Source organism: Lepisma saccharinum, chromosome 5, assembly GCF_977018435.1.
Source record: "Lepisma saccharinum chromosome 5, izLepSacc3.1, whole genome shotgun sequence".
NCBI classification, from domain to species: Eukaryota; Metazoa; Arthropoda; class Insecta; order Zygentoma; family Lepismatidae; genus Lepisma; species Lepisma saccharinum.
Window position 1 is genome coordinate 80,287,717 of NC_139233.1, and position 13,780 is coordinate 80,301,496.

The following is a 13,780-nucleotide window of genomic DNA, read 5'->3' on the forward strand; positions in this document are numbered from 1 at the left end:
CTCGACAAGGGCCCCTTCAAATTCGACATGGTTTTGGATTCGTTGTTCCAGAAGCATTCGTCGGAACAAACTCACATGTTCTCCAGTAGAACAAAGCAACAACTTCTGCTGGAAAGTGAGAGGGAGGTGATAAGCGAACTTTACGACAAGCTAGTGAATGAGATCGTCCGGAAGCAGGAAGAGTTTCAAGGCAAAGGATCGGGTTGGAGTGTTTGCAACACTACGCATATCATCAACATCAACATAAGCAAATACAAGCCTCTTTCGGGATCGACTTACGTGAAGCTCCCGCAGGTGATCGAAAACAAGAAAGCCGTTCTTAACATTGAAAACAACGACAACCAGTGTTTCAAATGGTGCCTCCTGGCCCATTTGCATCATAAAACAAAAAACTCTGCGCGCGTTGAAAGTTACAGCCAGTACGAGAATGAATTGGATGAATATTTCGAAGACGTTACATTTCCTGTGCAGCTGACAAAAATCGAAAAATTTGAAAAAGCCTATCAACAAAAGAACAAGATTCCAATTGGTGTAAATGTGTACGGATATACAATCAGCAACAAAAAAGTAGATATTTTTCCGCTTCGGATCAGCAAAATTGTAGGTGATGAGGTGAATGTAGTGCACATGCTGTTGATAAAAAATATGAAACAGCACCATTATTGCCTCATCCGTGATCTTTCAAAGCTGGTCAGAAGCGAGATAACAAAACATGAACATCAAATCGGAATCTGTTATCGATGTATGGTATTTTTCAGCAACCTAGGTTCAAGAACCGCCAAGGAGAGACTGCAGGATCACCTCAGAGAATGCCTGAAGCATCAACCATCCAGGTGCGTGTTCCCTGGTGGTTCTAATTTCTTCAGAAAGTACAAGTCCAGCTGGAGGTCCCCGTTGTCATCGTTGCAGACTTCGAGGCATTCTTGAAGCCCATGGCTATCTGCGACCCCGATCCGGCGAAATCATCAACTACTGCCTACCATGAGCACATACCTTGCAGTTTCGCATACTACGTGCACTGGATGACAGGAGCGGACGAAGATAGCAAAGAACCGATTCTTTACCGAGGACCCGAGGCTGTAAAACGCTTCCTGGAATTCCTAGTCAAGGAAGTGGAGGAATGGGGTGATGTTTTGTTCAGGACTAAACCCATGAATGATCTTACCGAAGACGAAGAATTGAGGTTTGTTTGTGCAACACGTTGTCCAAATTGCGGGTCCAAATTTGATGATTGTGTGATAAAAGTGACACACCACAATCACGTAATGGGTCAGTACATCAGTCCGTTATGCTGTAGATGCAATTTGAAGCTTCAAACTGCCAAGTTTGTGCCGGTATTTTTCCACGGCCTCAGCAATTATGATCTTCACCATTTCGTCAAAGAGCTGGGCTATGACAAAAAATCCATCCGTGTGATTGCCGAGACCGACGAGAAATACATTACTATCAGCAAGTGGGTGAATATTCCACCGGGCTATCATGGTAAGATGAGCAAAATGATCCCCTGCGACGATGAGTGCACGTTGTGCGCTGCTGGCAAAGAAGCCAAAATACAGAAGAATTGAACTTAGATTCATCGATTCTTACCGCTTTCTCCAGGCTAGCCTTGAAAAATGCGTCGCCATGTTGGACATGCCGGAAGTTACCAGAGATCATTTCCCAGATGTGTCCTTGGACGCTATTCGAAGGAAAGGAGTGTACCCATATGAGTACGTCGACGGGCCCGAAAAGTTCGACGAGACGGATCTTCCGTCGAAAGACGCTTTTAATTCAACCTTGAAGGACTCTGTGTGTTCCGACGAAGACTATGCGCACGCCAAAAGTATGTGGAACGAGTTTCGATGCTGCTCGCTGGGTGATTTCCACGATCGATACTTGAAGCTGGACGTGCTTCTCCTATTCGACGTGCTCCAAGCGTTTCGTCAAACCGCTATTCGTGATTACAAAGTCGACCCTGCGCACTTCGTGAGTCTTCCGGGATTCACCTGGAATGCCATGTTGTATTCCAGTAGCATTCGATGCAACTTTTCGCGGAAGATCAATGCGACATGCAGCTTTTCATCGAGAAATGTATCAGGGGCGGCATCGTGCAATGTTGTTTAAGACATGCGAAAGCAAACAACAAGTACATGGGAGACGAGTATGATCCCAATCAGGAGTCCAGCTACATAATATACTTGGACGCCAACAACCTGTATGGTTATGCGATGACGCAGAAGCTGCCACAGTCTAATTTCGAGTGGTCGGACATCACCGAAGAAGGACTGAAACATCTGCTTCAAGAGGATAATTTTGAAGGATCGACAGGATACTTCGCGGAGGTAGACTTGGAGTATCCTTCAGAATTGCACCAGCTCCATTCGGATTTTCCTCTGGCGCCTGAGCTAAAATGTCCTCCTCGCTCCAATCAACCAAAACTGCTTCTGACGTTGGAGAGGAAGGATCATTACGTAGTGCACTGCAAACTGCTGAAATTCTATCTCCAGCAGGGTCTTGTTTTAACTAAAGTGCACAGAGTTTTGAAATTCACGCAGGGCAAATGGCTGGAACCCTACATCAACATGAACACCCAGAAGCGGCAGGTGGCGACATCTGACCTGGATAAGGATATGTATAAACTGATGAACAACGCCATCTACGGAAAAACAATGAAGAATGTAAGGAAATACAAGGATGTCAAGATAGTTTCGGACGAAAAAAAATGCAGGAAATGGGGTGCCAACCCATGCTTCAAGAGCAGGAAAATTTTCAACGAGAACCTGACGTTGCTTCATCTTGACAAATCCTGCATTACGTTCAACAAACCGACGTACGTGGGGGCTGCAATTCTCGAACTGTCGAAACTGCAAATGTACGAGTTCCACTACAACATCATGAAGTCACGATACAAAAATCAAATCCAGATCGCTTACATGGATACGGACAGTTTCGTTTATGTGATGAAGGAAGATCCGTACAGGGGCATGGTAACCGAATTGAAGGAACATTTCGACACTTCGGGCTATCCACAGCCGAACCCCTACAACATTTTGCCAAGGAACAAGAAAGTTCCAGGATTGATGAAGTACGAAATGAACGGTGAGATCATCAGAGAGTTCGTGGGACTCGGGGCTAAATCATATTGTATCAGAACGACCGTTGCCACCATCAAGAAGTTCAAGGGAGTTGGGAAAAGCACTGTTCAGGGGAAGTTAAACGTCGAGGATTACATCGAATGCCTGAAGAAGAAACTCCCCATCCTGCGGGGAGAGAGGAGGTTCCAGAGCATAGACCATGATGTGAAGACCGTGAAACTGAACAAAGTGGTGTTGGATGCAGAGGACGACAAGAGAAAAGTTTTGAACTGCGGTATTCACACTGTTCCATGGGGCTTTCACCAATCGGAGAAAAGTCCAAATCATGCAATATCTGTAATTAGGCTAATCCTGTATATAACGAATCCACTTCGCACACACACGCGCGCTTCTGTATTAAATTGTACGCATACACACAAAATACTTTTTCATTCACTTCATTTCCGGCATCCATCTATTTTTTTTTTCTGAAATAAACAGCAGTCTCTTCCCTATCATATCACCAAAACCTTTTCTCTCCATTTATTGTTCTTTCCTACACTATCCCAATGTTGGTCTTGGGGTGGCACAGAGAGAAAAGAAGGCAGCAGCTGAAGCAGAATGCAGTTCACGGATAGCAGTAAGTAAATAAACAGACATAATAAAATAGGAGTTCTTCGCAATGCGTCCGAGAGGAGTGGTTTATCAAATCCCTTACTCGGAACTCAAAAAGGTTTCGGGCATCGATTCTATACTCACGAAGAAGCAACGCGAGAAGAAAAACAAATGTTTAAAGAAGGGGCACGGGATGAAGCTCCTTCTCAGCAGGCCACAGCTAAGCAAGTCGCAAAAGTCTAGGTCAAGAAAGCAGGGAGGTTTCATTTTCAGCATTCCCGCGATCCTCGCTGCTCTCGGAGCCGTGGGAAGTCTCGCAGGTGGCAGTGCCGCGATCGCGAAAACCGTGAAGAATACAAAAGAGCTCGAAGAGCAAAAAAGACACAACCTCGCCGTGGAAAGCAAGATGAACGCTACTGGTTCCGGATTGAAGAGAAGAAGAACAAAGAAACAAACCACCGCAGCAGCGTTGAAGAAATTCAACCTTAAAAAAAGTGCCCCTTTCAAACGAAGATATTGAGTCTCTAGCCGAATTGTTCAACGTTATAAACTTCAGAGGTGTGTTCATGTCCGATACATTGCCTGCTAACGGACCCCGAAGTGGCGGCGAAAGCGGAGTGGTCAACTTGGATAATTATCTCAACCCGGAACCCACTGGGTATGTTATTGGATTGCCGAGGACGGAAGCGCTTTCGTTTTTGATTCTTTCGGTGGCGTTCCACTTCTCGCGCTTGCGAACTACCTGAAATCGACGTCCGAAATATTTTACAACGATGAAAGGATGCAGGGCTTCGACGAAGTGGTCTGCGGTCATCTCTGCGTCGTAATGCTGGTCATTCTTTCGCAACTAACCGGCAGCGGGGACTCGACGTCGTTGGAAATGTTTCAGAGAGCAACGGATTTGATAAAACAATAGCGATAAAAGAAAAATGCTAGTCCTGCATTTGTCCAGCGAGACTTCAATCCTCAAACTGAAACTGCATTACGATGTAATCAGGAGCACTCTGCAACAAGAGTCGTTGGGCCTCGTGGCTTTCTACAGCATGTACTTGATTCGCAACGTCACAGAATACAACAACACCCTCCACGTAGGAAGCAAGAAGATCACCGTTTCGCCTGGACAATATAATCTGACTACGCTTCAAGCCCAATTGCCTTCGAACGTCATCCTGTCCGAGAGTTCGGTCACTCATCGCGTGGAGATTACGTCCGCCACAGAAGAAATAAACCTCGGATCCATCGGGGAGCTCTTGGGTTTCCCTAACGACAGCAGGTTGGCGCCGGGGATCAAGCACGTCGGGTCCTCTATTCCCAAATTCCTGTCCATAGAAACTTTGAACGTACATTGCAACCTGGCTCAGGGCATGGTTGTATCGACGGACGCAAATCGGGACCAAACACACAAGGAAACCGGTATAATTGCGACGTTCAAGCCCAATTCGGAATTCCTGGAGCCGATTCTTTACGAACCAGCCAAACCGATCTTTTTTCCCATCCAGCACGACAAGTTCAGTGAAGTAGAACTGACTATAACGAACGAGAAAGGTGAATTGGTGGATTTCACCGGAGCCACGAGCACGGCCGTACTGGCTATCTTGTAAATAAAATAGACGGTTAATCGAAAGCGCACGATGGATCACGTAGAAAGTTACGAACTGCAGTCCTTCCCTCCCAACAGAAGGACGTTTGGCAACCTCAACGAACCGAACAAGGACATCGAATTTGATGTGGACGTTGGTGACGGGTTTGTGCATCCTCATCGCGCTGACCTCTACATCAGATTCGAAATTGTCACCAGGGACGAAAATGCAGCTTACCCTGCAGGAGCCAACTTCAGGCTGATAGACAATTTCGTCCCTCACCTCTTCTTCCAGGTGGAAGTGAGAAAGCTTGGCACAGTCATCGACAGGATAGATAACCCCGGACTTACTTCGACCATCGTGGCGACCATGACGCTCTCGAAGCCAGAGAGTTCGTACTACAAAGCGGCGGGTTTCGAAACCGACAACAAATTACCCGGAAAACTCAGCACCGTGCTATTCCGTCTGCGACTCCTCTATGGATTCTTCTCCGACTACAAGGAAATCATGTGGAAGGGTGGTCTGAGAATCACTTTCAAGAGAGCGTCCAACGACAACAACTTGTTTCTGCGATGGAAATCCGCGACGGCTGGGGGCGCCGTGGACGATGCGAGCCTCCCTTCCGAGGGTAAGTGCGTGATAAAATCCATGGAACTTCGCATGCCGATAATACGAAGCTAACCACGCCACGAAGATCAAAGCAGAAATTCTGAAGAACCCGAACATCCCGCTCGAGTTTCAGATGTACCAAATCTTGCAGAGGACGGTTTCCGGGCGATACTTCGAGTTCGACGTGACTACACAGTTCAACAGCATCCAGTACGACATGCCCGATTTCTTGGTGGTCGTGTTTCAAACCGGTCGCGACGGCAGTCAGAATGCGGATTCGAGTATGTTCGACTACTGCAAAGTTAGGAACATTTACCTTAAGAACGGACGTAACGAGATTTTCCCCAGAGAGAACTACAACCTCGCGGAAGATAATTACCTGAAGCTGTACGAAGCTTACACAGCATTCAAGAGGGTCACCATGGAAGGATCTACCGACATGTACTACACGCCAGCGGAGTTTATCCAGAAACGTCCGATGTACGTGATCAACACATCGAAACGCAAGCAGGTGGTGATCAGCGATCGCACGAGCATCAAGGTTGTCGTGGATTTCCAAGAAATGATCCCAGGCAATACAGTATGCAGCGTGATCCTGATTGCAGGGAAAAAGTTTGTTTACGATGTAAAGGACGAGAGAATCATTGAACAGTTTTGATATTTTTTATTGAAATGAAATAAATACAAATTTGTTACAAACCCCAACCGAGTTTTCTTTTCGTGTGCATTGCCATTGTCGTTCCTAGAGCGGCCAGTCTTTCACCCATGCCGGCATCTCTGCTGACTACCCTCCGGAAAGCCCGGTGTTCCAACTGCATGTCGGCATCGTGCCTTGCTGCGAGATCCCTGTTGTCCCGATACACAATATCATGGTATTTGCAGGCTGCGTCCAAGGGATTAACCCCCGGATCACCGCGATCCAGTCGCGCGTCCAATTTACCGGAACCGCAGTATTGGTAGCCGGGAATATGCATCTCGAAAGGCAATTTGTTGATGATGTCGTTGATGAGTCCCTTCCCTTCCGCCAGCTTCCAGAATCGCGGGGGCAAGATGTTGATGATGTTGATCAGATACCCGATGCCTTTCGGTTCGTTGACGATGTAGCGGCTTAGTTTGGAAACGATCATGTCCACGATGCCAACCTTTTCGTTGTGAAAGTTTCGGTTTCCGGCCCTTTCTTCTCCGGCGATGACCAGCAGCCGGTCCACGAGTTTACGAACGTCGTCCAGCCACACGAATTCCACGGGCAAATTGGAGTAGCGCTTGATACCGCTGCCGGTAGGCAGGCGAGTGGCGCCAGGTTGCTGCTTGATTTCGTTCCAAAACGGTTTGATGATGTTCCTATACTTCTCGCTGCTACTCGACTTGACCCTGTTCTGTGATGGGTCGTTGTTCTGATACAAAGCATCGGTCATCTTGAGAATTTCCTTGTAATTGTCGTAATCCTCTTCGGAATACACGTTGGCGTCGGGGTGGGGTGTTTTCTAGTGATCAGTTCCCATAGTCCCGGCGTGCCTGCGTACTTCTTGAAGAAACTTCTGCGTCCCGCTCGGCTCTCGTTGTAGATGATGATATCGTGCTTGTCGAACGTGACGTGCCAACTGCCTATCTTCTACACGACACTCCCGGAAGGGTCGGGTGATGGATACAAACCGAAAACTTCGTCTCTGTCATCGCCTTTGGTGCTCAGATATTTGGCTGCGGTTGGTCCTAATCGTATTCCCTCGACGGAAGACGAACTGCTGCTGCTGCTGCTGGGCGACGGAAACCTAGTGGGAAGCGACGGCAGTTGGAAGTGTTGGAGAGTTGTGGTGGGTGAAGGAGGAGTGGGAGGATAGTCCGTAATGTTGCGAACTGCCACCGGCACCAACTCTGTGATCAAGTCCTTGTTATGTTCGGCAACATCTTTGATTTATTTGCCCAGGTCACCGATCGCATCGATGAGCGGTTGCTCCTGTCGGTTCTTCTGCTCATAATATCCACGATTCTCTTCCTTCCACCCTTTGAATCGTTTAGCAAGGTACTCGGTCAACTTGATGTTTTCTTCGGCTTTCCTTTTGGACATTGCAAAATGAAGTTTTGGGCCTATCTGTTTTCTTACAATTTTGTTATTTTATTTCGACGGAAGAAACAAGACAGAGCTGTCAATGAAATGATATTGTTGATAATCTTATCTTTTACGTTGTTCATCTCGTACCATGCATCTGAAAATTTTCTAACACTCTGCTTATGATATCCATCAAGCATGTCTTCCATTTCGTCTGTTATTGCATGAAGATCTTCGGTATTCACGATCTTTCTCCCCGTGATTTTAAATATGTGGTCCTTCATGATCATCTGGCACGGCACGGCGAACGCTGGCGAACTATCTGCGATATCAATTATTCTGTGGATGTTATCTTCTTCTTTACCCGACACAATCTTGAAGATCTGATAGAGCAGCTCCACAGGAAGATTGATTACATTAGCAGATCGTGATGTATTCATTTTTTATTCTTGTTCGCCTCGTACTATTATATTACATTTTCTATCACGATAAACTCGTTGATCTTGTTACGATACTTCCCCTGGTTCGGTTTGCGAGTCATGTCTATCGTGGCTAAGCCGTAGTCGTCAGCATTCCAGCAATGCGCGCAGAGGTTGCGAAACGACTCGTACGTCATATCCCCTCCGACGAACTCGTCGTACACGTGCTTGAGGTTGGTGGCATCCTGCCGAAACAAGCAAATGAAGTTGGCGTTGTCCCTGATCAGCTGCTTGGGGATCTTCGAGAAGGTCTGAGCCAAGTAAAAGCAGTCCATGCCCTTGTGACGGCCTCGAGTGAAGTAGTTGCGAACCTCTTCCTGATTCTCGAGGATGACATCGTCGAAGACAACCACCGAATTCTCACGACTCTCGTCCAAAGGTACCATCTGCGAGGTAAAGGTTGCTATTTCCAGATCGTCGTAGATTGCAATCAGCTGCCGGTATTTCGATTGCTCGAGGCTCTTGGAAAAGACGTACAGGTGTCTGCTCTCCCAATCGAGCCAGTGGGGAGCCAGGATGAAATTGTCTACCATCAATGTGGTTTTGCCACAACCCGAGGGCTCCACGATGAGGCATCTGATACTTTCGGGGAGCAATTCGCCATTTTTCTTTCTTCCTTTACCTTCGCCAACGTCCGGGAGCCTCTTGGTCACCTCCCAGCTCATACGATATCGATGGCATCAATCCAAGAATTCTGCGAAGAGGGAAGACCGAGCCACTTGACGTAAAGTTTGCCCTTGCTGCGTCGGAGCACTTTCTCCACAAGGTAAGCGTCCGGGAACCTAGTGACGGACAGTTCCTGCTCGTAGAATCGACCCTCGATGTCCTCACCGTCCGCGGTGCTCTTCAGCTTGTATGTGGGGATGTATGGAGATGATGAAGGCAGGAGAACATCGGTCACGGTGAAAATTTCTGTAGACCAGTTTCGAGTGAAACCTTTGTCGAACACTCCGGGGCGCTTGAACTTGCTCACTCTCACCTTGTCTCCTATTTTATACTTTGGTTTCTTAATTTTTTCGCCAGTGTTTCGTTTGCAGTACACTTCGGAGAGCAGCCACCTTTCGTTTCGCTTGGTCAATTCTAAGGGTTTCATCCCGATCGTCCTGTGAATTCGGTTGTTGTATTCCTCCACCAGTTCGGGCACCAGATCCACCCACTTGTAGTTCCCGCGGAGGGTGAACTTTTTCCACATGCGCCCCTTGCGGGTCCTGTTGAATCGCTCCACGATGCTTGCTTTCAGCTCGCTGTAGGTTGAATAGTGAAGAATGCCGTTCTCCTTGAGCATCCTCCCGAAGGCAGAGTTGTAGAATTCCCTGCCTCGATCGGTCTGCAGGAAACAAGGGGATCTCTGTTTGAGAACAGAAGCGAAAGCTTTGCTGACCTCGACCCCGGTCTTGTTTTTAACGGGTATCGCCCAAGCGTACTTGCTGAAAGTGTCGATCACGGTGGGGAGGTATCTGAACCCCTTGTTGATCTTGTGAAGCCCCTTGAGATTCCCCGTGCTCATCTCCACGAGGTCGGCCTGCCAGAGGTCGTCTATCCCTTTGGTGACCACGGGCAGTCGAGGATAATTCCTGCGGGCAGGTTTGTGCAGTTCGTTCACGATAGCTGCTGAGGCTTATAGACAACAGAGTCTCCGATGCAAAATTATGGATCTATTTTATTATCTTCCTTGCTTTCTTGCATTTTGCTTACTTCCTTGCTTACGATAGAGGACTGACACTGGCGACGGGATAGGAGAGCACCAACTCCAAAAAAAGCGGTATCGGATGCTCCTTATTAGTCTCGATAGATTCGGCGTACAGACGATCTCCGACGGAAACGTTGTCGTACGAGACTTCGACTTTCATGTTGTCGTGCTTGATCCTGAACAAACTCTCCCCGTGATGCAGACTTATCGCGACACCGCTCGAGGGATGCAAGTTCACAATACGGAGACTTCCGCCACCTAGCGAGAGTTCGTAGAAGATGCTATTGTTGTTGAAGATGAAGAAGATCTTGCCAGTGTTCTCTTCGAACTGCTTCACAATACCGTTCAAGTGGACGATTGTAGCTGCTAACAGGTCGGTTCGGAAAGCAAGCAAGGCATCGTAAAGGATGTCTCGAGCTTTGACGACCTCTTCGCTGGATATCTTGACGTACTTGAGAAGCGTGGCGCCAGGTTTCCTCCTGTTGTAGCCGAACACGTTGGTTGGCATGTTATAGAGCATTTCTTTCTTTTCCACTGCTCAGACTATTTTATTAATTTTTCCTCTTCTTGCTTCGAGAAAAGGTCTCGCAGATATTTTTACTGGTAAAGATTTTCTTTCGAAGCCAGCGCCCTTTTTTTTCCCCTTGCGTAATTAACCAGAACAGAAAAGATGCTCATCGGTAGAGGAAATGCTGGAATTTGTATTGTTTCTTTGTTTTCGAAAGCATACTCCCCCCTGAAGAGCGCTCGTTTTGATTTGTTAGCTAAATTTAGCTTGCGGCTCAAACAACAGTAACACCAAGCAAAAAAGCGTTTTTTTTTTTCCTCGATTAAAGAGCCAAAAGTGCCACTTATCATCGCTAGAAACAAATATTGAAATTTTATTTTCACTTTTGTGTTGTACAGCATAAAAATATGAAATGTACGGGCTCACAAAAGACTTCGAGACTCACGCGCACAAAATTGATCAGCCATGAAATGTTCGGAGGGGCTGTCTGACCAATCAGAGCCATTCACCATTGGAAGAGGTTAGGTTAGTTCGTGCATGATAGAATAAATGTTGCCAACTCACTAGGTTAGTTTAACTCGTAAAATATTGTGGTGAAATGTTGATGGCAGAGTTGGCAACGCTAACAGTGAGGCACCGTGAATATACAGCGTAAACGGCTACGCAGAGTTGGCAACGCTGACAGCGAGGGTACACCGTGAATATACAGCGTAAACGGCTACGCAGAGTTGGCAACGCTGACAGCGAGGGTACACCGTGAATATACAGCGTAAACAGCTACGCAGAGTTGGCAACGCTGACAGCGAGGGTACACTGTGAATATACAGCGTAAACGACTACGCAGAGTTGGCAACGCTGACAGCGAGGGTACACCGTGAATATACAGCGTAAACGGCTACGCAGAGTTGGCAACGCTGACAGTTAACTGCGTTAGGTTTGGAAAAAACCGTGAAAGGGGGTTATTATTTTGGGCTGTTTGGAAAATAACCGTGAAGGTACTGATCTATAGGTGCTTTCCCGTGAAGGTACTGTGTTAACCGTGAAGGTACTGCTCTATAGGTGCTTTTCCGTGATGGTACTGTGTTAACCGTGAAGGTACTACCCTATAGGTGCTTTCCCTACCCTATAGGTGCTTTCCCGTGAACCTTAAAATATACAGCGTAAAAGGCTACGATTTTTTAGGTTAACCGTGCCCTTAGGTGTTTTCCGGTGAAGGTACTGGGTTAACCGTGAAAGGTAGTTGTTATTTTTGGGCTGTAGGTGCTTTCCCTACCCTATAGGCGCTTTGCGTTTGAAAAAAATTCAGCGTTTTTGGCGCTACTACCTTATAGGTGCTTTCCGGTGAAGGTACTGGGTTAACCGTGAAGGTACTGCTCTATAGGTGCTTTCCCGTGAAGCTTAAAATATACAGCGTTAAAGGCTACGATTCGCTACTACCCTATAGGTTCTTTCCCGTGAAGGTACTGGGTTAACCGTGAAAGGTAGTTGTTATTTTGGGCTGTAGGTGCTTTCCCGTGAAGGTACTGGGTTAACCGTGAAGGTACTGCTCTATAGGTGCTTTCCCGTGAATGTTGTCAACTCACTAGGTTAGTTTAACTCGTAAAATATTGTGGTGAAATTTTTATGGCAGAGTTGGCAACGCTGACAGTAAGGCACCGTGAATATACAGCGTAAACGGCTACGCAGAGTTGGCAACGCTGACAGTTACCTGCGTTAGGTTTGGAAAAAAACGTGAAAGCGGTAATTATTTTGGGCTTTTTCGCCCGGTGGGCGAGTCAGCTCCGCCATTTTCCTACTACTGTCCTTCTCCCTTGTTTATTTATAGTTATAAATAAAATCCCATTGGAGCATTGAAAAACCTTTCACTGTTCATAAGTCAGTCATTGTTCTCTGCAGTTTTCAATGCAACATTCAGGCTCTCTGATCGTGCATCGTACGTTTCACATCAGGTATCCACATATAATAATAACCCATAGCTCTACAGCTCGTGAGGGCCTTGACTTATCTACCGACTGCTGGTCTCCCTCCCACACTGTTCCTCCGTCACCTGTTGTAGCGTGGAGATCTTAGACCAGTATTGGAGTGTCGGGGGATCAGCCCGACGAGCCCCCAGCCGTTGCAGGTCTTCTCGATCGGGTTACGCTCACTCACTCGGAGCTTCCCAATTTCCTCACGATGGTGGGTTGCCACCGGCCCTATACGTAGGCCGAATAAATTCCGACCTACGCCGTCCCGCAGCGAACGATCTCAAGACGAGTGAACGCCTTAACCCGCTCGACTACGGAGGACAGGTATCCACATAATTTAATATATTTATAAGTAGGTAGCGGAAGTTGAAGACCTAAAAAATATAGGTATATGACCTATAGAATATCCTAAAAATGGGGAAAAAATGAAGTAAAATGCAAAAAATGACCATTAAATTTGTTAGTTTCAGTTTAAAAATTGAAATGAAAATGAAATTAAACAAAATGCAATCTTACTTTTAAAAAAAGGGCACCAAATGATAGCACATGCACATTCAATTAAAATATGCAACGAGGATTTTCAGTGCAAACTTGGTCTAGCTATGGTATTTCAAGCCTCTTCTTATCTGATCTTAAATCTGAGTTTGCCCCAGACGGACACCTGGTGGTTTCCCCCGACACAACAAAGACTGTCACCAGTTCAGCATTTCCTTTGCTCGTAAATTGCAATCCTGCGAGATATAAATACCTTGGTGAAAAGATTCAAGAATATTACCAAAATTAAAGAAGTGACAAAATATGATGAAACAATATACCGAATATTGCAAAAAATGACGGGTAAATGCCGAAAATCCGGGAAAATGACCTAAAACCTGACAAATGGCATCAAATTAAAAAAAATGCACTTTAAAATTACCTTTTTTGGGTTCTAGATGAAGTGTAATATTGTGTATATTTAATGGGCATCGTGTCCGAGATGTCAAAAAAAAGAAGATGACATTTCATCAACTTCCGCTCCCTATTTATAAATTGTATTAAGCGGAATCTCCATTTTTATTCTTTCCATATATGATATCAATATCACATTGCAAACAGTTATTAATGGTTTCAATGTCATTTGTTGGGAAAAAAGTTTCGTATTACTTTAGATTCGAACATGCAAACGCAAGTATCAAAGTATTGTATGAAAGTATTGCTTTAGACAGCACTCATGATTTTGAAACGTGGAAAGG

General features: G+C 46.2%; 1 protein-coding gene across 1 annotated transcript; it reads left to right on the forward strand.

Annotated features, from left to right (window-relative positions):
* The first annotated feature begins 2,129 nt into the window (after positions 1-2,129).
* LOC145988097 (uncharacterized) lies at positions 2,130-4,157 on the forward strand. Its single transcript, XM_083122930.1, has 2 exons — positions 2,130-3,410; positions 3,942-4,157. Exons 1-2 carry the CDS (start codon positions 2,130-2,132, stop codon positions 4,155-4,157), a joined length of 1,497 nt encoding a protein of 498 aa, XP_082979056.1.
* The last annotated feature ends 9,623 nt before the right edge of the window (positions 4,158-13,780 follow it).